The sequence below is a fragment of the Hypomesus nipponensis genome, chromosome 3 (genome assembly GCF_054491055.1).
Source record: "Hypomesus nipponensis isolate SF chromosome 3, ASM5449105v1, whole genome shotgun sequence".
Taxonomy (NCBI): domain Eukaryota; kingdom Metazoa; phylum Chordata; class Actinopteri; order Osmeriformes; family Osmeridae; genus Hypomesus; species Hypomesus nipponensis.
Genome location: NC_140363.1, coordinates 2,919,098 through 2,942,385, shown reverse-complemented (window position 1 = coordinate 2,942,385; position 23,288 = coordinate 2,919,098). Strand labels below are relative to the sequence as shown.

General features: G+C 51.0%; 1 protein-coding gene across 1 annotated transcript in view; it reads left to right on the top strand.

Annotated features, from left to right (window-relative positions):
- ppp2r3a (protein phosphatase 2, regulatory subunit B'', alpha) overlaps positions 1 to 23,288 on the top strand; it is a 40,703-nt gene that overhangs the window by 14,627 nt on the left and 2,788 nt on the right. The window contains exons 2-13 of the mRNA XM_084684477.1: positions 3,400 to 6,921; positions 18,027 to 18,299; positions 18,835 to 18,938; positions 19,336 to 19,438; positions 19,681 to 19,755; positions 20,773 to 20,859; positions 21,214 to 21,370; positions 21,606 to 21,654; positions 21,738 to 21,827; positions 22,220 to 22,395; positions 22,802 to 22,920; positions 23,086 to 23,192. Coding sequence (XP_084540603.1) covers positions 4,012 to 6,921; positions 18,027 to 18,299; positions 18,835 to 18,938; positions 19,336 to 19,438; positions 19,681 to 19,755; positions 20,773 to 20,859; positions 21,214 to 21,370; positions 21,606 to 21,654; positions 21,738 to 21,827; positions 22,220 to 22,395; positions 22,802 to 22,920; positions 23,086 to 23,192 — 4,250 coding nt within the window. The 5' untranslated portion in view covers positions 3,400 to 4,011. The remainder of the gene's footprint in view (positions 1 to 3,399; positions 6,922 to 18,026; positions 18,300 to 18,834; positions 18,939 to 19,335; positions 19,439 to 19,680; positions 19,756 to 20,772; positions 20,860 to 21,213; positions 21,371 to 21,605; positions 21,655 to 21,737; positions 21,828 to 22,219; positions 22,396 to 22,801; positions 22,921 to 23,085; positions 23,193 to 23,288) is intronic.

The following is a 23,288-nucleotide window of genomic DNA, read 5'->3' as shown; positions in this document are numbered from 1 at the left end:
CTGAGAAGAGCATATAGGATGGGAGAAGGAGAGACAGAAAGACAGAGAGACAGAGAGACAGAGAGACAGAGAGACAGAGAGACAGAGAGACAGAGAGACAGAGACAGAGACAGAGAGACAGACAGACAGAGAGACAGAGAGACAGAGAGACAGAGAGACAGAGAGACAGAGACAGAGAGACAGAGAGACAGAGAGACAGAGAGACAGAGAGACAGAGAGACAGAGAGACAGAGAGACAGAGAGACAGAGAGACGATAAGACTTATGAGTTAAGAGGAGAGATAAAGAATAATAGACAGAAAGAAGCAATGCTTTTATAGTGTCTGTCTTCTATCAAAAGGATGGACATGGTTACATCACAAACAGCTGTGTGTGTGTGTATCTGGCATGCAGTTGGGGTTCTCTCGTTATGTCTGCCAAGCCTATCCTCCTGGATGAGACCCAGACAGACATGAGTACAAATCACTGTACCCTGGAGACAGTGAAGAAACAAACACACACACACACACACACTCATAATCAGTGTATGGCTACATGACTTCATCATTGTAGGGGTTAAAGCTCTCTGGAGACTCTGGGTAATAAGCCTGCTGTCCCCTGTATGTATGCGGTGTGTGTGTGTATGTATGTGTGTGTGTGTGTGTGTGAAGGAAATGACTGTGGCTAGGGACAGAGTTCTAGCAATCAGCTGGTAATTACTACTGGGACAAACCCTAAGTAGCTACCCTCTGTTTTTCTGTCCCCCCCACCCCACTCCCACCCCCACCCCCCCATCCCACCCCCCTCTCATATTTGTATGTGCGTCTGTCTCCTTGGTAGGCTGGGATCTCACTCTCTCTCTGCATGTCTGTTGACTGTTTTAATTCTCTACATAGTTCCTTTCATATCTGCAAACAGACATGCATGCAGACTGGAAGGTAGAAGGATAGACAGATGGATGGACAGACAGACAGACAGACAGACAGACTGACAGGACTAGTAGGTATGGAGGGGCAGGGAGGGATAGGGAAGGGAGGAGGTAGAGAGGGGAAGAGGAAGAGAGAGAATGAGGCAGGGAGGGGATGAAGACAGGGGATGAGGTGGGAGGTAGGGGAGGGGAGGGCATTAACTCTGCAGCTGGATGTAGAACTGAGTGGATGTTGCAGGACTGGCAGGGGTCTGGGTCTGGGCTCTGAGTCAGTGACCTGAAGCCTGTGTGTGTGTTTGTTTTTTATGTGTGCGTTTTTGTACATTTGTGTGAATAATTGAGTTAGCAGAGAGGTCGTCATACAGCCAGAGCAGCGTGGGAGGAAGGAAGACAGGCAGAGAGAGAGAAAGAGAGAGAGAGAGAGAGAGAGAGAGAGATAGAGAGAGAGAGAGAGGGAGGGAAGTTGAGGGAGAGAACGAGTGAGGGGAAAAAGAGAGAGAGGGAGACAGAGCGAGAGGGAGAGAGGGAGAGACTATAAGGGTTAAGTGAGTGCAAGAAAGAAAAGTGAAAGAGAAAGAGAGAGCTCCGTTTGCAGTCATGTTAAATAAAGCAACAGACTGTGAGCAGAGGAGCTGTTATAAATAATGTTTACCTTAGTGCCGTAGTGTGTGTCTGTGTTTCTGTGTGTGTTAAGGTTGAAGGTGCGTCAGAAAGAGGCAACATTTGAGCTCCAGTAATCCCTACTTTCAAAAGCTTTTGTGTTTCCTACTACTCCCAGAACAACCCTGGAGGGTGTTTCTGTATTTTCATGTGTCTTTGTGTGGATGTAACTGTGTGTCTGCTTGTGTGTGCGTGCTTGCGTGTGCGTGTGTGTTTGTATGTGCATGTACGTGCATGTGTGTATGCTTGCGTGTGTGTATGAGTATGTGTGTGTGTGTGTGTGTGTGGCAGCGAGGGCCAGTGCAGACCTGTCCTCACTAAGATGTTGCTGTGCTGGTCTGTCTCTCAGGAAGAAGCCTTCTAATGTCAGCCTGGGTCACACACACCACACACACACACACACACACACCACACACACACACACACACACACAGAGGGAGACAGAGAGGGAGACAGAGAGGGAGACAGAGAGATAGACCGAGAGAGAGACAGAGAGATAGACAGAGAGAGAGTTAAGAGAAGTAAGGGGTTAAAGTGCAAGGAGGGAGGGGGGAGGGGGAGGGAGGGGGGGAAGGGGAGAGAGAAAGAGAGAGGGGAGAGAGGAGGGAGAGGGAGAGCGAGGTAGAGGGAGAGGGAGAGGGAGGGGGAGCAAGGGAGAGAGAGGGGGAGAGAGAAAGAGATAGAGAGAGAGAGGAGGGAGAGGGAGAGAGAGAGGAGGGAGAGAGAGAGGGGGGAGAGAGGGGGGAGAGAGAATGAAAAGATGTAATAGTCCAATCCAGCAGTGTGTGTGTGAGGTGTTCGCTGAGAGCCCTATTGGGAACAATCTGGTCTTATAAACATCACTGGAGTATGTTGACGTGTTCAGTGTCACTAAGGGAAACATCTGTACACACACACGCACACACCACACACACACACACACACAGCCGTTAGGTAGACTTAAGATTTAAGAGGATGTGTAGGTTTGTGTGTATGCATGTGTGTGTGAGGCAATGGCATTTCCTGTTGAAGAGACAGCACTATGACTGGGGAGACCCCAAGAGCAAAAAGTCACGTGACTGTGTGTGTGTGTGTGTGTGTGTGTGACTGAACACATGTTTTTTCCGTATACCTCCTTGCTGGTTGTTTTTCCAGGTGCCTTGACCCCCCCCCTACCCACCTTCTCTCCTTCTACCCTTCCTCCTCTTTTCCCTCCCTCCCTCCCTCCCTCCCTCCCTCCCTCCCTCCCTCCCTCCCTCCCTCCCTCCCTCCCTCCCTCCCTCCCTCCCTCCCTCCCTTTCTCCTTCCTTATCCCACCTCCTCCATTCTCCGTCCTCCCCCATTCCCCCCTCCCTCCCCTCCACCCGTCCTAGCTCCTATCCGTTCTCCCTCATCCACCTTCCTACGTGGTGAACCTTCTGTTTTACCCTCTTCCGGTACCATCTGCAATTTGTGTATGTGTGTTATGTTTATGTAAGAAGTGTTTGTGTTCAGTACAATGCTGTGGTATGTATATGTGGTTTGAAGTGAAGTGAGGTTAGCGAGTGTGTGTGTGTGAGAGAGAGAAAGTTGTGTGTATGTGTGCAGTCTTTATGTGGTGTGTGTATGTGTGCTGACCTCTTTTGGGATTTTTGGTTTGTGCGTATGATGTATGTGTGTGTTTCTGCCTATGTGCCTGTATGTGTCTATTATTGTATGCCTGTGTGTGTGTGTGTCAGGTGAACAGCACAGGTGTTTGTGCCTGTAGATGAGTAATCACTGTGTGCTATACAGCATATAATGTGCTACATAGTTTCTGTCTGAGTGATTGACCTCTTTCTTTCCCTCCTCCCCCCCTCTCTCCTTTCCTTCCAGGTGGTGTCCTCCCATCAGAGAGACACTCTCTCTTCATATACTGACAGCGCTGCACCCAACAAGGGACAGCAGCAACGAGTAGAGCAAGACAGCTGGAAGCAACCGGAACTTCATGCCCAGCACGGTGTGCCCTGGCTAGGGTGATGCTGTGGCCTGTCTGCGGGGATAGCAGGGGCCTGGGGCAGCTGTGGATATATGGCTAACTCTCTTCTGCCGAGAGTAAGGCACCTAGCTGTGAAGAGAAGAGGAGGAGAGGGAGGAGGAGGGGGAAGTAGCTATATTTGAGAGCTCCGGGAAGACCTGATTTCCAGTGTGGATGTAAAGCTCTCATTACGTGTCTAAAGGGATATTTACTGAATCTTTGAGAACTGTTTCCCTGAGCACAATCCTATTTATTATAAGGTCTAATTTATTCAACTCCAGGTATAGACTAAGGGTGTTGGTATATACAGTCCTGTCATTGTTTACCTGAAGGCATCTAAAAAGCCCAACTTTTTTTTCTGCACAAATTTTTTTTTTTCACTATATTTGGGACTGTTGCTGTATACCCTGTGTGGAGGCCTAGCGGGGAGACGTGTCTCGTGGTATCCCTAGCAACACACGGTGGTAACCATGGCGGCGGCGTACCGCGTGGTGGTGAGCAGTGTGAGCTGCTACAGCAGTGTGGTGGTGGACCGGCGTTCCCACAGCCATGCCGTGCACTACTGTTCTGGGCCATGTGGGGCGCTGTCCCAGGGCCTGGACTGTACCGTGGCCCACCGCAGCACCTGCTCCGAACTCCTCACCTGCCCCGACCCGGGGCGACACGCCCACGCACCCTCCCGCAACCCCCCTGCCGCCAGCCCCACCCACCACACCAAATATGGGGTTTCCATGGAAACGGGGTGTAACGGGAGTGTGTGGGAGGATAGCCCCCCGTGGCGGGGTAAGAAGGCAGGGGGTGTGGGGGCGGGGTTCGGGGGGGGGTCTGCGGTGGCTGTGGGAGGTGGGCCGACTCCCTCGGGGAGCCTGAAGGACATCACTGGAGAGGCCATCAACCTGGCCAGCGGCAAGCTCAAGGAGTTCTCCTTCGAGAAGCTCCGCCTCTCCTCTAGCCACGTCACCTTCCGGAAGGGTCGCAAGGTCCGACCCGACTCCTTCAGCCGGCGCTCCACCGACCTGGACATAATCTATGGCCACTTCTCCTCCAACACCGCCCCCGCCGCCCCCGCCAACGACGAGAACCAGCCCCCATTCAGCCCAGGCAAGGGCGTGGGGGCGGAGGAGTGCAAGCCCAAGTCATCCGGCCTATTGTCAGCATCAAAGGTGGGCGGCGGCTCCACGGGCAGCCTATCGAGTGTGTGCAGCGGCTCGCTGGAGGCGGGGCTGAACACGGTGGCGTCGCTGTACCTCAGCACCCTGGGCGAGGAGAACCTGATCGCCCGGTTGCTGGAGAAAACCCGCGGGGAATCCGGCGGCGCCGGCGGCGAGGACATCCGCGCCTGCCTGGACATCCTGCTCAAGTGCTCCGAGGACCTGAAGAAGTGCACGGACATCATCAAGCAGTGCATCCGCCGCAAGGCGCCCGGCAGCGGCGAGGACGGTGGGGTGAGCCCGGAGACGATGTACCAGGCGGTGATGAGCAGGCTGAGCTCCTACCTGAAGAGGCTGCCCCTGGAGCTGGAGGGGGGGGCTGCAGGGCTGGGGGCCGGGGGCCAGGGTGCCGGGGGGGGCCATAGTGAGCTCGCAGAACTGGTCAGCAGTCTCCACTCCCTCCAGACTCAGGGGAGCTTCTCGCCCATGTTCGGGAACGAGCAGCCCCCTCGGTACGAGGATGTGGTGCAGTCTCCCCCTCTCCCCAAAGCCGCCCTGCCCTCCACCTCCTCCTCCCCTCCTCCCGCCTCCTCCTCTGCATCTGTCTCCTCCTCCACCACCAAGGTCGTGTCTGGATCCGGCCACAAGCCGAACCAGAACCCCACTTCCAGAACGGCTCCTCTTTCGAATGGCCTGCAGCACGCGCCGCACACGCACTCCCCTTCAACACACGCACACACTCCGTCCGTCTCCCTGCCCGCCCCTGCTCACGGCACCTCCATCCCCTCCTCTACCCCTCCACACGCTCCCCCTGTTTCCCACATGGAGCCGCTGTACATAGAGGAGGATTCAGACCAGGCCAGGGGCCAGGGCCCCATCCCGGCAAGGTCCCCCGGCAGACACGCCACACACAGTCAGCGGGGCACCGGGGCACCGTTGAACCCCCGTGTGCCACACGTGGCCCCTGCGCCTTCTGCCGAGGCCCTGTTGCACCCCCCCGCCTCTCCCCCCTGGCCAGCCCCCGCCGTCAGTCCGAGAGAGGACGACATAGACAAGCTGCTGCTCGACCTGGAGAAACTCTCTCAGAGCATGAGTCCTGAGAAGGAGAGGGAGCCCCCCCTCCCTGCCAAAACTAGGCAGAGATGGGGGGTCCAGGGGGGGGCCCCCGCACAGGCACCCCCACCCACCCAGCCCCCGGAGCCTGTTAGCCACCTAGCTGCTAACGGACAGTCCTCCAGACCTCTGGCTGTGGCGGCCGTTGCTCCCCAAGGAGGGTGCACCGAGGCTGGGCCGAGCGAGGAGGAGGATGGGGCCCTGCTGATGAGGATCCTGGAGAGCATCGAAAGCTTTGCCCAGGAGCTGGTGGAGTCCGGGGTGGGCACTGGGAGCGCTGGGAAAAGCAGCGGTAAGGAGAAGGAGGTGATGAGGCTGTTGCAGGACACTCTGGCCCCAGGGGCCAAGGCGGACACCCCCCCAGCTACACCTGTGCCCTGGCCTGTAGACCCAAAACTAGTGCCCCTGCCTGGACCCAAATCTGAACCCCCACGCTCAGCTCTCTCCAGATCCAGCCCCATACCACCAGCTCAGGCTGCACCTGAACCACTAACTGGGTCTACTCCAGGAGCCGTCACACCTACTCCAGCCCCTGAACCCCTCCCAGCTGCCCCTGCCTCAGTCTTTGCCACTGCCCACACCCCTCTCCCAACCCTCGCCCATGTACCCCCTCCAACCCCTTCTGCCTCTGTTCCTACCCTGGCCACTGCCACTGCCCCAACTACTACCCCTACCTCTACTCCTACTCTAGCCCCTGCCCATGTCCTACAGACTTCCTCAGTCTCAATTCTTGCCCCTGCCTCTACCCCAGCCTCTACCCCAGCCTCAGCCCCAGCCGCTGCCATCACCTCTACCACTTCCTCTACCCCTGCCCCAGCCACTGCCGCTACTCCTGTCATAGTTATGGCCTCCGCCCCAGCCTCTGCCTCTGCCCCAGGCCATGCCCCTGCTCTAGCTTCCACCTTAAGCCCTGCCCCTGCCCCAGCCACTGCCTCTACCCCTGCCTCTATCCCTGCCTCTACCCCTGCCACCATTTCTGCACCATCGTCCGAGGAGGCCCCAGCACCTATCAGCATCTCTGCCCCGGTTGCTGAGAATGACGCGGCTGTCAGCTCCATGGCCATGAGGGACTCTGGCTCGACGCTTCTCATCCAGCAGTCTCCTGAGGTGATCAGAGTAAGTGCCAGATCAATGCTTGTACAGTGACGGCTACATCTTCTCCTGGAACAGTAGTGACCGTAACAGATACGTCCTCTAGGATCCACACAGTGCTGCTAACTGGATGGATCTCTAATGCTGTGACCCTAGAGCTGGGCTTGGCCTGGTCTGGGCATGGATCACAGATCAGATTTTAGCAGCCTTTCTCAGAAGCAGTGGCATTGTGTGGTGGAGGCGGAGCTGGAACTCTGCAACAACAGGCTAGTTGGGTTATTACAGGGTTCTTTTGTTGACTTTTCCTGGCTGCCGCCTATATTTGGTGTTTGTGTGTGTGTGTGTTTGCTTGAGTGTGTTTTAGTGTGCGTAGGTGGTGTGTGTTTTGTTGTGTGTTTGTGTGTTTGTGTGTGCGTGTGCGGGTGTGTTTTCCTGTGTGTGTGTGTGTGTGTGTTTGTGTGTGTGATTGCTCTGAAATGTGGCAGTGTTGAAGAGACAGATCTCCTTTCCTCCCTCTGGACAGTTTAGGGTAATTTAGGGTTGTGAACTGTCACAGCTTGGAACGGGGCAATTACTGTTGTGTGTATGTGTGATGCCAACTCTGCAGAGAAAGAGCCAGAGAGCATGTCTCAATCTCTCATCTGAAGTTGAGAATCTAGCTAATGAACCTATATAATCCAGCCACTTAGAACACTTAGAACACCATTCGATCTGAAGGAAAGAGTTGTTTATGAAGATAGAACCCCCCCCCCCATACCCGTTTCCCCAAATCCGTTTCTCAACTTTCTCCTCCCTCATCACAGCTCTCTCTCTCTCCCTCTCCTCACTGTTTCCAGTCTCTCTCCATACATCATCTTCCTCTCTCGTCCCTCCACCCTGTCCGTTTATTGACTGACCTGTGGAACTTTATGCCCCGCTCATATGTAGGGCACCTATTTATGAGGTTGCCATGGTAGCTGACACTGCCAGAACCCCCCAGCACCTAAGTTAGTGTCACCTCTCTCTTTCTCTCTCTCTCTCTCTCTCTCTCTCTCTCTCTCTCTCTCTCTCTCTCTCTCTCTCTCTCTCTCTCTCTCTCTCTATTTCTCTCTATCTCTCTCTCTCTCTCTCTCTCTCTCTCTCTCTCTCTCTCTCTCTCTCTCTCTCTCTCTCTCTCTCTCTCTCTCTCACTCACTCTCTCTCTTTCATTCCATCTCTTTCTCTCTCTGTCTCTCTCTCTGTCTCTCTCTGTTTCTTTGTCTCTGTCTCTCTCTCTGTCTCTCCTTCATACACACACGACGTGTCAGACAGGCCCTCTGAGCCTCCAAGCTCTGATTGGCCACCGTGTTATTTTGGGAGCCTTTTTTTGTTGTTGTTGCCGTGTTGGAGGCAGAGTGGAGGGTGCTGATTGGATCTCAGTGGGATGGGGGGAGTGGGGGGGGATATGGCACATTGAGTGTTAACGGTGTCATTAACCCACTATAACACACACACACACACCCCAGGCTGACAGACGGAGGTGTGAGTGAGCCTATATGTGTCTGGCCCCCCTGTACTATGGTATCCTGCTAACAGACTCACTGTCGCCACAGTGTAAACGGACCTGAGGGAGAGAGAGAACCAGGGGCGGGGGGCTGTAAAGGAAGCTGGGGTCCAAGGGAGAGAGAGTAACACCAAGAGTGAGAAAGAGAGAGAGGGAGGGAGAACGAAAGAGTGTGACCGGGTGTGTGTACATGTGTGTATGTGCGTATGTGTGTTGGAGGGTAAGCTGACCCAGTGCTACTGTGGGTCACAGCTGAGTTTGGGAATAGCGCTCTGACACCCAACACCAGCGCTGGCACTCTGGTCGGTCACTCTGGGAATTATGCTAATATACCCCAGCTCTGACCCCGCCTCCTGCCCCAATTACACATTAAACTGCCAATCACAGAGTAAACAAGAGTCACAAATACATACTCAAAACTAGCCATCCTCATTCTCTCACGCACACAGAAATACACACTCTCACACTCATACACACACACACACATTCTGAGCAAAACTTTGTGTGTATTTATGTGTGTTGCTTGGCACAAACCTCGTCCTGTCGTGCTGGGAAGGTGTTGGCCTCAGCCTGTTTCACCTCCATCAATATGTGTGTGTGTTTGTCTGTGTGTGCCTGTGTGTGTGTGCCTGGCGGTGCGTGTGTCTGTGTGTGTATGTGCATCTGTCTGTGTGTGTGCATGCGTGCGTGCATTTGTGTGTGTGAGTGTCTGTGTGTGTGTGTATTCCACTGCTGACAAAGTAATACAGGCCTTTCTGCACCTGTCAGGGTGTACCCATTAATCTCCATGGAGACTGGGGAAAGCCAAACGATATAAATCAGAGGCCAGGGAAGCTAGTCAAACACAGTCCAGGGAGTCACAGACCCAGCCTGTTGAGCCCAGAGACATTCCCTGCTTAATGTATATGTGTGTATGTTGTGTTTTGGGAGGATCAGTATAACTTCATATCTCCATATGTAAATCATAGTGGGTGTGGCCCAAACATGGTCACATGATCAATTGGCACACTGCTGTGTGCCCAGAGTTGCCACGGGAACGCCTTCCTCACACACCAGAATCACCCCTGGAGCCCTCCAACTCACTAACCCTAACCCTCCAGCTCACTGCACGCAACCAAGTTTAACTATTGGGTTTAGAGAATGTACTGTGTGTATGTGTGTAAACGTGTGTGGTTGTGTATGTGCGTGTGTATGTGTGTCTGCACATCAATACGTCTTATTTGTTCCCAGTGCAGCTGTCTTCAGGAGAAGCGAGAGAGGGGGAAGTGTAAGGACTGGAGGACAGGATGGGGGAGGAGGGAAACAGCAGGCGGGAGCGAGGAGGGAAACAGCAGGGGGCTGTTGACTTTGAGTCATAGAGAGAGGGGGAGAGAGAGAGGGAGAAAGGGAGAGAGAGGGGAAAAAGAGAGTGAAAAATGGGGAGAAAGCAGAGAAAGAGAGTCTCCGAGGGGGGAGAAGAGGAGGGGGGGGGGGGCTGTGTGGAGTTGTTGACTCTGGGTCAGTGGAGGATGACATCACCCACTGGCTCCTTCTACAGGAAATGAGGTCACGACAGGAACCTCAGCCAAGCGGGAAAAGACGCCCCCACACTGCGCGCACATACACACAAACACACCCACTCACACACACACACTCTCACACACAAACACAAGGCTACATACAACATGTACTTACGGCCTGGGGCTTGAGTTGCCATGTAAATGAAGAGTTAACAGCAAAAACCTTGACTCTCGAGGTTAGCTGACACAATAAAACACACACACACACACACACACACACACACTGTGGTGCTCTCAAGTTGGATACCCACACTGATACACACACATGCATGAACAAATGCGACAGTCTCAATATGAACGCTCTCTTGAGTTCCCAGCCCCGGTGACATCATAATCAACCACTCCCAGAGCTTGCTGGGATAGCATCCAGGAGGGGGATCCCAGTGCAAAACTGGGATATAAGTGTACTCACACGCACAAACACACACTCACACACACAAACACACACGCACAAACACACGCTCGCTCGCACATGCACACACACACACACACATGCACGAACACACCCACACACACACACACACATAGACACACACAAATTTAACACACATGATACACCTTTTCCTCAATGTCCTGTTGACAGGGAAGGGCGGAAAAGCACTTACACAATGGATCTCTCTAGGTATCACCATGGAAACTACAACTTGTTTTTAGATGTTGGGACTCCCCTATCCCACAATACTTTGTAAATGGTGCGTTTTGATTGGCTTGCATGGGACAGAGAAAGGAGGGGTCGTTTGATTAGGAAGAGAAGGACCTGTGTGTGTCTGTGTGTGAGTGTGTTGATCTAGCTGGTGTGGTTTGTGGGAGTTTGCCAATGTTCCAGAAAATTGTGACTCATGAGTACCCCCCCCCCCCCATGATAGACAGATAGACCAATAGACCAATAGACCATGGCACTTTGATACTGCTGATGGCAGCCTCTTCAGAAGGTAGCTGCTGCCCTCTAGTGTTTCACAGGCACTAACAGAGAGAGAGAGAGACAGAGAGAGACAGAGAGAGACAGAGAGAGACAGAGAGACAGAGAGAGAGATAGACAGAGAGAGAGAAAGAAAGAGAGAGACAGAGAAAAATAGGAGAGAGAAAGAGACAGAGAGAAAGAGAGAAAGAGTGAACAAAAAAATTGAAGAGGGCGAGACGGAGAAAGGACTAGAGAAAGGAGGAGGGTGCAGAAAGAAAGAGCAAGCTGCTGTTTCAGAACCACAAGACAAGCGCTACCTCCACCTACTGGAGTATTGCTGGCCACACACCTGTAGGCTTGTTTGTGTGTAGGTGTGCGCGTATGTGTGTTTATCTTTGTGAGACAGAGTGTACTTTTCCCTTGAGTGTGGGAGGGAATTTGTTTTTCAGCCTGTATGGTGGTGCAATAGACCTATAATACATGTTACTAAATAACTGAGGAAATCAGATCCCGTTTTCTCCCTATTTAGTATCCTCTAGTGGTCACACCATGTCACTACGGCTGTTTAGCAACATAACATGTGTATGTGTGTGTGTTGTAGAGTTTGTGTGTGTGTTAGGGTGTGTGTATGTGTGTTAGAATGTGTGTATTTGTGTGTGTGTGTGTGTTAGGGTTTGTGTGTGTTCGTGTGTGTTAGAATGTGTGTGTGTGCGTGTGTATTGTCAGAGGAAGTAAGTCTGGGAATAGTGCAGCCATGAGAAATGTGCTTCCTGGTGTTGGCACGGCAACCCCGGGAGCATTCCACCCGTCACACTCAATCCAGGGAAAGGGTTATCACCATGGAGATGGCATTTGGCATGCTTTTTTCAAGAGTGTATATCCTTGTGTGCATGTGTGTGTGTGTGTGTGTGTGAAGTCTGCCTAGTTCCTGCAGCAGAAATAAACTTCAAATTAGAGGCTATATTTACATGGATACATTTAAACACAGTGGACTTCAAGACTTCCATGTTACAAGGGAGGGGTGTGTGTGTGTGTGTGTGTAACTGTTCTGGAAGTGGTTATGTTCTCACTATTCATCACGCACTGTGATATTTGGAAGGAGCAGATTGTGTTAACTGGCCCCAGCAAGAGAGGTCAGAGTCGAGGAAGCACACACACACACATACACACACACACACACACGCAGAGGATCTGAGTGTGTGTACATGGATTTTGGGACATGGGGGGTGTAGAGGGGTCGAGTGGGAGACGGGGTGGGTTTGAATGCTGAACTGTCAACCCCAGTTGCTCCCTTCCTCATTTCCCCAGCATACACCTGGCCACTACTCTACAGCCAGTCAGGGGGCTGACTCACCTGTTCCCATGGTGAGCATGGAGGTAGGAGGGAAGAGAGGATTTGTAACACCTGCCATTCATCTATCTCACTCCCAATACCTCTCCTTCTCTTCTCTTCCTCCTCTCCTCTCTTTCTCGTCTTGTCTCCTCTTCACCTCCTATTTTCTCCTTCCCCTTTCTTCTCCTCTCCACCTCCTATTCTCTCCTTCCCCATACTTATCCTCTCGTCTCCTCCCCTCTCCACCTCCTATTCTCTCCTTCCCCTTTCTTCTCCTCTCCACCTCTTATTCTCTCCTTCCCCATACTTCTCCTCTCTTCTCCTCCCCTCTCCACCTCCTCTCTTCTCATGGGGGACAGGTTGACTAAGAGTTACACGGTTTCAGCATTCTGTCTCTGTACCCCTCTGTCTGTCTCCCTTCCATTCTCTCCCCCTGTCTCTCTCTCCCTATGTCTGTCCCTATTCCTGGGCGTGTCTGAGACTCAGTATGCGTGGAGAGACCGTATAGCTCCCAGTGCTGATCACACCTTGGTGATGTCACGCTGAAGAGATTTGTAAGCTTGTGTCCAAGGCGTTCGACGTGGTGATTGGCTGCAGGAGAGACGAACAGGGCAGGCTCAGGGACCCTGGTGACACACCGGGGCAGCCTTCCCAGCCTGTCACTCACTAAAGATAAGAGCACACAGCTGCCCTGTGACATCTGTTAAGGGTCCCCTTACACACACATGCACACAAACCAACTGTCTCAGATGTGCTCCTTGAAATGAATGTATGATACACAAAGTGCATGGAAAAAGAGAGGGATGGGGGGATTGTGAGAGGAAGTAACTTTCATGAATCTGAAATCCTGTCTCAGTCAGAAGAGAGAAGGGGAGGGAGGGACAGAGAGATACAAAGAGGAAGGAATAAAGAGAGACAATATGAAACATTTGAAAATATATTAAATATCCAAAGGAAAACCCCCACAAACACATGTTGTGCCGAATTAGGCCAATTCCCATTAACATTAGAAATCCAGAAAATATCATAAACATTTTGCACCCATTTAATACATACAGTCCTGAGGAAACCCTCCAATCTAAAGCCCTTGCAGTCCATGAAGGTAACCCTGAGAAGAGCCCCCTGTGCCAGCTGGTTATGAGACTAACAAACCAGCTACCGCCCTGCACACCCCTTTCCCCTTTACTAACACCAAACAGAATAAACTAACTAATCAGAGAGAGAGAGTGAATGAAAGAGAGAGAGTGAATGACATAGAGAGAGAGAGAGAGAGAGAGAGAGAGAGAGAGAGAGAGAGAGAGAGAGAGAGAGAGAGAAATAGAGAGAGAGAGAGAGAGAGAGAGAGAGAGAGAGAGAGAGAGAACCTTGTAGAGTAACCTTGATGTCAGCACAGGCTGTACTTCTGAATAATCCAGTGAGGAAGGTGTGAGAGGTCGGCTGTGTGTGAGAGTGGGGGGGACCCAAAAGGTGACTTGTATTGTTACATACACTCACACTCAACAATATTATACTCTGCATATCCAGCATGTCTGGTCTTCCTGTCATAACTCAAAAACCCAGCACCACCTGTCAATCAGATGTGTGCTAATATGACAGAGCGAACGCGAGAGAAAGATTGCGACAGAGAGAGAGAGGGAGAGGGAGAAAGACAGGAAAAGACAGCTCGAAGAAGAGAGACAGAGACAAAGAGAACAGCAGAGAGGTAGAGAGAGAGTCAAGAGATATCTGGTGAGATTATTAACAGTAGCCAAGGCTTCGTTTTCTAGAACTTTTCCCAGGCCTTCTTTTCCTTCCTGGTTCCACACTAGCCCCTCCCCTCAGTGCATCTACCGTTGTAACTCCTACCACTCAGAGCTTTGATGACCTCCCGACAGCTGCGAGTGAGAGAGACACCGCTAAGCATTGTGGGATAGCTTGTGTGGCTGAAATGTCAGCAGGGCCTCCTATACTGGTCTGGGAAGCGAGCAAGGGGTGGGGCGTGGTGGTGGTGGGGGGGCGGCCGGATGAGGATGAGGGAGGGGGTTGGCCGGGGCCCATGGGAGGGGAAGGGTCTGCAAACAAGTTCCACCTTACCTCAGAGTCCTTTAGTCAAATGGAATTGAAAAAATGCAAAGGACAAATCAAATAGGGAGGTGCCTTTGCAGGAACAATCCAGTGAAGGACCTTTTCCTCCCAACCAAGGACAGTTAAGTTATTTTCATTTCACCTCATAGTTCAGAGGTGTCATTGACTAGCGTCCACCAGAGGGTGCTGTTCAGCTCTTCATGTGACCCAGGGCTCTACAGTAGTGTTAACAGTTACAGTAGCACTGTCGTAGCCCCTGGCCTCCAGCCTGGCCTGGTGGAGCCAGAGCATAAACACAGGCCTGCTCTGAGGGGCTGGAAGATGGGATTTGGCATCAGGGGAGTTGGCATGGTGGACTGGCAGACCTGGGTGATAGGAGGTACCATGGAGGTCCCATCTGGCACTGGGAGAACATTCCGCTGGCATGTGCAAAGGCATATGCACACACACCACTACAAAACACCGACCCAAACATACATTGGATATGCTGTGGCGGTCTGTGTAGCTGTAAGAATGAATTGTGTCGTAGTTTCACGGGATAGTCCACTTCATGACAGCACAGGTACACACACACAAATACACAACCACACATACTGACACATATGCACAAACACATACTGACACACACACACATACTGACACACACACACATACTGACACACACATACAAATACACGCTCTCACACACACGCACGCAGACACACACACACACACACACACACACACACACACCCACACACACACACACACACACACCAAACAGACCACACAGTCTCTCAAACAGATCTTGTCTGTCTGAAGTATATACTTTTGAGCAGTTAGTTGTCCTCACATCTTCAGACTAGTGGCTAACTTTAGTTGGGTGTTGGGGGGGGGAGGAATTCCTTCCCGCAGCACACTGCACCAACATGCACACACACACTCGCACACACACACTTACAAGCTTACAGATATGCGACACGGTTTAAACCTCCCCACCCCTCTGCTCAGGACAGCCGGTGTGGTCTCTTTGGTGTGTGTGTGTATGTGCGCGCGCGAGTGTGTGTCCTGATCCCGGCATGGCTCATGTTTCCTGGAGCACACTCTCAGTGCGGAGCTTGGAGCGACAGGCACCGGTGAGACCCTCACGGTTCTGTTCTTCCAGAGGAGTAAGGGGCTACATGGAAGGGTTCTAGCCCAGAGAGAGACACTCCGCTGGGCCCCGCGACCATGGTTCTTCCCTCCCCTCTGAGCGCAAGCAGGGAAAACACACGGAATATCTCTTTATGCAGACACACGGCTGGATATCTGCAATTAACTCAGCCTTGAGAGAGAGACAAGAGAACAGAAAGGAATAGAGTGGTGGAGTGTCTGAAGAAGAGACAGAGGAGAAAAGGATAGCCTGTTTTGAGAGTGCTTGAGCGTGTAGAGAGGAGAAAAGGATAGCCTGTTTTGAGAGTGCTTGAGCGTGTAGAGAGGAGAAAAGGATAGCCTGTTTTGAGAGTGCTTGAGCGTGTAGAGAGGAGAAAAGGATAACCTGTTTTGAGAGTGCTTGAGTGTGTAGAGAAAGGAAAGAAAACGATAACCTGTTTTTTCGAGTATTTGACAGTTTAAAGAGAGAGTGGATAAAGTCTGAGAAGACTGGATATAACCGGGCAGCGTTGGCCAGTGGTGGGGTTGTCGGTCTGGTGGAGCTGTTCCACTCTGGCCTTGTCGTCAGCCAGCCAGCCAGCCAGCCAGCCAGCCAGGCCAGTGGAGTATCGTCCTAGGGCTGGGACCGCCACCCTGTCAGTAGCCTTGTCAGTTGTGCCTTCCCTGGCTCTGTCTGGAGGGGGGGTCTGTGTGTCGGCCCCCCCCATGATGATCAAGGAGTCCAGCCTGAGGGGGGACCCTGACCTGAGGGGGGAGCTGGCCTTCCTGGCCCGGGGCTGTGACTTTGTGCTCCCCTCACGCTTTAAGAAGAGGCTCAAGTCCTTTCAGCAACAGCAGGTCAGTCGGTGGAACCGAGGCGAGGTTCTGAAAACAAACACACACACACACACATCGGCGTATGGGACGCATACATGCTCACATTCACAGACATATGTCGATGTTAGGAACACGCGCGGCATATGCCTCACACACACACACACACACACAGACCATAAACATACAAATTACACATAGCATTGTAGGACAGACACAGCACACATATACAGTACACACCTAGACACACAAACACACACATGCCCAGGAAGACAAACTATTCTGAGCCAGATACCAGAGGGTTATTAATAGGGTAAGGGTTTCAGGAATAGAGTGATAGAATGAACGCTGTGAAGAGGAGAGAGGGAGGAGTGGGGGGGGGGGGGGGGGCTGGGTGGGTGGGTGGGTGGGTTCAGCTGTCCTACTCAATACACACTGTTTAGTGTTGAATCTAGAGTGGACAAACACCCACATACATACACTCACATCCACCAGCAAACACACACTTGCACACCCTGATGTGTGCTTTGATGCTGAGGTGGATGTGCAGTGATGTGCTGGGAAGTACTGAGAGTCAGGATCTGGTTTCCTGAGGCACACTGAGTTTCTTATGTGAAGTCACGTCTCTGTGTGTGTTATCTGAATGTTCCAGCACCATGTTCCATAAGCTAAAGTCATGTTGACTAGCTAGTTGTGGATTAAATGACCAGGGACACACACAGACCAGTTCAGTCAGGAAATGATAATTCCAGATTTTCACGTAATGTTTTTTTTTTTGTGTTTTTAAAATTGTTTTATTTGTTACATTCTGCTTTATAATGAAATTGACAGTATGAGCGTGACAGGAAAGGTGGAGAGTGCGAGAGAAGGGATGACATACAGCAAATGGTATAGTAGGAATTTGTGCTTTTAAATGAAAGTGGTTTTATATGAAAGGAAAAAAAACACACTCATATTTTCAATAGCAGAGCTCATTTAGAACCCATGTTCAGGTCTTTTAAAAAAAAAATTATCCTGAATTAAAATTTAAAAAGCCCAGTTGAGACAGTCCAGCCCTGTCATGCAGATTTGGCTCACTATCCAGAATGCAACTCCCTGGCTGCCATCTCGCTAGAATGGGCTGTTAGCTGGCTGGCTTGGACCGTGGTCTCCTGCATATACTAGTAAAGTTCACATGCACACCACACACACTTACCGCCTTCTAATGATGCAGGTCAGTGAGGTAGTATTGAGTTGTTATTTCTATCTTTTTTCGATCCATCCACATGTCAGCCTCCATGGGTTTGTGAGGCGTTGGGCTCCTGCTGCTCGTCTGTGACTGTGGGCTCTGTATACCACCTGGGGTCACCAGGGATGAGGGTCTCACCTGGGGTCACCAGGGATGAGGGTCTTAGCTGGGGTCACCAGTGATGGGGTTGTTAATAGTGATGGGGTTGTTACCGGTGATGGGGTTGTTAATAATGATGGGGTTGTTACCGGTGATGGGGTTGTTACCGGTGATGGGGTTGTTAATAGTGATGGGGTTGTTACCGGTGATGGGGTTGTTACCGGTGATGGGGTTGTTAATAATGATGGGGTTGTTACCGGTGATGGGGTTGGATGTCCTGCAGCATAGCTCTGGAGGAGATGCTGGCCAGTGGGATCCTCTGAGAGTTCAGATCGGTCATGAGTCATGAGGGCTGAGGCTGGACATGAAGCAGGAAGTAGGGCTGCGGCTGGGGAAAGGGTAAACTCATGACTCATGGACTTCTCCAACTCACAAACCACCACTGGGCAATCTCACTCCCCCTTCTCTCCTCTTCCCAGGTCCAGTGTAAGACAGAGAAGAAACCAGGCACCCCCCCACCGGCCCCCACCCCAGCCCCCTCTACCCCCGTCCCCCGCTCACCCAGCCCCCCCCCTGCTCCGGTGGTGGTGACCCCCCCGCCTCCCTCCGTCAACATTCCGAGGTTCTACTATCCCCGGGGGCTGCCTGGCCCTGCCCCCAACCACGACGTCGCCATAGCGTCCGTAGAGGCGGCCTTCAGCGAGTTTGAGGAGGAGAAAGCTGACATCTATGAGATGGGCAAGATTGCCAAGGTGGGCAACACATTGAGTTACCACACACACACACACACACATACCCACACTTGCATAATGCACCCACACACACACACACACACATGTGCATAATGCCCACACACACACCCACAGATGTGCATAATGCCCACACACACACACACACACGTGCATAATGCCCACAGACAAACTCACACACACAGACCCACAGATATTTTTCAGTATATTGTTGAAAGAATGGTAGCTCGGATCAGATTATAGGTTTAGATAGTTTGTTATAAGTTTAGAGCAGGACCACAGCGCTCCAACGGACCTATTCCTTTACTTGTAAAAAAAAAATGGCAATAAACATAAACTACAGTACACACACATGCATTTGCACACACATACACATATCCATGTCTGTGCACGCACACAGACAGAATTGCAAAAATACACACACAACTGTTTGGACCGGGTGTGTGTTGTCTGGTCTTAGGGAGGACATTCTCTGTGGACGAGGTGTGCCTCGGCCTGTCTGAGAGTGTGTTTTCAGGGTTTGTGATTTTCTGCACAGGCATGCGGGTGTCCTCTCTACTGGAAGGCCCCCATGTTTAACGGCGCAGGCGGAGAGAGGACAGGATTCGTCTCGGTCCACTCCTTCATCGCCACCTGGAGAAAGTAAGGCACTCCTCAGCCTCACCTCGCCAATCGATTTCATTGATGTCATTATGAACATGTTGACACATGAGAGAACAAAATATGTACTCAGGACCAGCAGCGCACTATGTAGAAAATGAATAATAAACAAACCGACAATAACACAACAATATTTAACAGCAACAAATTTTAAAATAGTGCATCATATTAGCATATTACACCAGAACATATGAAACCAGAGTAACATTATGACAAAGCAGCACAGCACAGTGAGGTGACAGGTATAAATATAAATATATATACGTATAAAAGGAGAGAGCAGAGTCTATCCAAGTCAACAATGCTGTTTTTGTGGCTGTGAGGTGAGATGGCTTGGCCAGGACACCAGTGTGCTGACTGTGCTTTTCTCTGTGGGCAGATTGTTGCACAGTTGCTATGATGACTCGTCTAAGTTCATCTCCCTGCTGGCCAAGCCAAGCTGCAACTACCTGGACCAGGAAGACTTCATCCCTCTACTGCAGGTAAGGGGCGAGGCTTGGAGGGAGCGGTTGACCGAGCAGTCGTCCAATAGAATATTTTACTTGAGGTCTTCTTTGTTTGTTTTTTAGAGGTGTTCATCTCTGTCTCTCAATTCAATTCAGTTCAATAATGCTTTATTGAATCTCTCTCTTTTTCTCTTTCTCACTCGCTCTTGTCCTCTCTCTTTGCACCCCCTCACCCTTTCTTTCTCCCCTCCAATCTTTCTCCCCCTCCCCCCTTACAGGACATAGTGGACACCCACCCAGGGCTTACGTTTTTAAAAGACGCTCCAGAGTTCCATTCTCGCTACATTACCACGGTAGGTCCCAGAGCCCCTCCCCCTCCCAGAGCCCCTCCCCCTCCCAGAGCCCCCCCCCTCCTCCCAGAGCCCCTCCCCTCGGTCAGAAGCTTTCTGCGTGTGCCTGCAAGCACGGGTGTGATGGTCATTTGTCGCTGTGCCTTTGAGCGGAACTTATTGGACTGTACTCAAAATGTATCTCACAGCAGAACACACACTGGCAACTCGGGGTAACTTTAGCTACTTTGTGTGTGTGTGTGTGTGGGGGGGGGGGGGCAGGAGGACAGCTGCAATGCATGTAGCACCAGGTGAAGGGCTTGTTGAGATAGAATGTGAGGCGGGGCTAGGGAAGAGGCTGGGGGGTAAGGGTGAGGCTGGGGCTAGGGGCTTGGGCTGCAGCTTGGGGTAGGCCTAGGCAGGGGGCTGTAGCAGGGGCTTGAGCAGGACTGCCCAGTTTACTGGGGATGAGTCAGCCTACTATGATATCACGGAAAGATTGATGCCCCCTACTGCTCACAGCCCCCAGGAACTGCTCATGCCCATATTTAGATACTTCCTCTGCCATGACCGGCTACTGTCCATTTGTAGATGCCTCGTATCAGGAATAAGTGTTTATTCCTGTAGAATAATCCAGAAGGTTCTGGAACAGAGAGGTCACATGTTTTCTGGAAGCTATATGTTTCTAAGTATCAATATTTTCTTTTGAAATCCCTTTAAATAGTGTGCTGCCTTCCTTTAAATAGACTGTTTGTATTCTAGGACAATGCAAGGACATAAAGGATATACTGTATATAGTCTGCCAGAAAAATATTTTGCGTTTTAGGCCAATAACATGATTATTGGTATTTTCCATTGTTCCATTCCATCCTTTGGTAGCATTAGCAAGCTAGCAGTGCGTTAGCTCCATCATTAGGAACTTTCCAAGCATCCCAACACTCCATGATGTGTTGTTATGGTAGGTTTCCATTAGCAACATAATGCTTAGGAAGTATGTGGAGCTCTGGAGTGACACATCCTCTGTGTTCCACGGTTGCCTAGGTGATCCAGCGGATATTCTACACAGTGAACCGATCGTGGACGGGACGCATCACCATGACGGAGCTCCGGAGGAGCAACTTCCTGCAGGTACACTCCCAACTTCCTGTCACCATTACAGACAGGATGCTGTTTTTGATATCATTCTGGTAGTGGAATGTGGCATCGTTATGTTCTCAACAAGGATTAAATGGTAATGTAGCACTGGAATGTTCACCTAACAACTGTCTCTCTCTTTCTCTCTCACACTCTCTTTCTTTCTCCCTTTCTCTCTCTCTTGCCTTCCCTCTCTTTCCCTCCCTCTCTCTCCCTTTCTCTCTCTCCCTTTCTCTCTCTCCCTTTCTCTCACTCTTTCCCTCTCCCTCTCTCACACGTTCTCTCTCCCTTTCTCTCTCCCTTTTTCTCTCTCTTTACCTCCCCCTCTCTCTCCCTCCTCTGTCTCAGACTCTAGCCTTGCTGGAAGAGGAGGATGACATTAACCAGATTACAGATTATTTCTCCTACGAGCATTTCTATGTCATATACTGTAAATTCTGGGAGCTCGACACCGACCATGACCTCTACATCGACCCCAAAGACCTGGCTCGCTACAATGACCACGGTGAGACTATACAGACAGGCAGACAAGCAGACAGACAGGCAGGCAGGCAGGAGACCCAACCAGGTCCCTGCAGACAGGCAGATAGACAGGGAGGCACACAGAGACAGATGGCCAACTTGACAGTCAGCCAGAGGGACACACAGCCAGACAAACAGACAGGAAGAGAGGCAATCATCAGTTAGTCAGTCAATGTGTTCAAAAGCAATTGATTAACCTATTTTATTGTCGCTGACAGCTTCCTCCAACAGAATCATTGAGAGGTTGTTCTCAGGAGCAGTAACAAGGTAAGAAAACACACACATTGACCCACAACGCACACTCACACACACCCAGACCTAACCATGTGAATGCTCTCTGTGTTCTCCAGGGGCAGTTCTGTCCAGAGAGAAGGCAGGATGAGCTATGCTGAGTTTGTGTGGTTCCTCATCTCTGAAGAGGACAAGAAAAACCCCACCAGGTAACACTTAAATATGTCACCAGCTAACCCAGATCACCCTTTAAATATGTCACCAGCTAACCCAGATCATCCTTTACATATGTCACCAGCTAACCCAGATCATCCTTTAAATATGTCACCAGCTAACCCAGATCATCCTTTACATATGTCACCAAGTAACCCTGATTATCTCTTTAATATGTCAGATCATCCCTTTAATATGTCACCGAGTAAAGCAGATTATCCCCTTAATATGTCACCAGGTAACTCAGATTATCCCCTTAATATATCAGATCATTCCTGTGATATGTTACCATGTGACCCAGATCATCCCTTCAATATATCAGCCCACCATGACTCTTCACATGATTGGCTACCCAGTGAGCCCACACCTGTTGCCTGTCTATTCCCAGTGTAGAGTACTGGTTCCGCTGCATGGACGTGGACGGAGACGGGGTTCTGTCCATGTTTGAGCTGGAGTATTTCTACGAGGAGCAGTGTGACCGGATGGAGGGGATGGGCATCGAACCCCTGCCCTTCCAGGACCTGCTATGTCAGATGCTGGACCTAGTCAAACCTGAGAGCCAAGGTCAGCCTCTCTCCGTCTTGTTGTTTGTTCGTCTTCTCTCTGTCTCTCACTCTTTCTCTCCGTCTCGCTAGCCCCTCCTCTCTCTCGTTCTCCGCCTCGCTCTCTGTTTTCTCTCCCCCTCTCTCTCTCCCTCGTCACTGTCACTCTTTCTCTCCATCTCCCGTCATCTTCATCTCTCTCACTCCATCTCAAATTTCTGTTTCTCTCTTATATCTTAACTCTCTCCTCTCTCTCTCCGTCTGTCTCTCTCTCCCCGTCTCCGTCTCTCTCTGTATTTATACCTCTATCTTCCTTTTCCCTCCATCTCAGTCCTTCTCTTCATCTTGTCAGTGAAGTGGTCCTGTCTCTTCATTCGGCCATGTCTTTGCCTCTCTCTGACAATGTGTGTGTGTGTGTTTGTTTGCAGGGATGATCACCCTGAGGGATTTGAAGCGGTGTCGGATGGGTCACATTTTCTTCGACACGTTCTTCAACCTAGAGAAGTACCTGGACCACGAACAAAGAGACCCCTTCGCTGTGCAAAAGGTCAGAGGACACTGACACCATCATCACTTTAAGACCTAAATCGTACCGTTGTTGCTCTTGCACTGACGTTTGTGTGTGTGTGTGTGTGCGTGCATGTTTGTTTGTGCCCGTGTATTTGTATGGATGTATGCATGTGTGTTGGGTGTGTGTGTGTGTGTGTCGTAGGACATAGAGAGTGAAGGTCCAGAGCCGTCAGACTGGGATAAATATGCATCTGAAGAGTATGAGATCCTGGTGGCAGAGGAGACGGCCAATGAGCAGCTGCAGGACGGGTATGACACACACACATGCATGGGTACACATATGTAACATACATACACACATACACACACATGGGTACACACATAGTAACATACACACACATACGG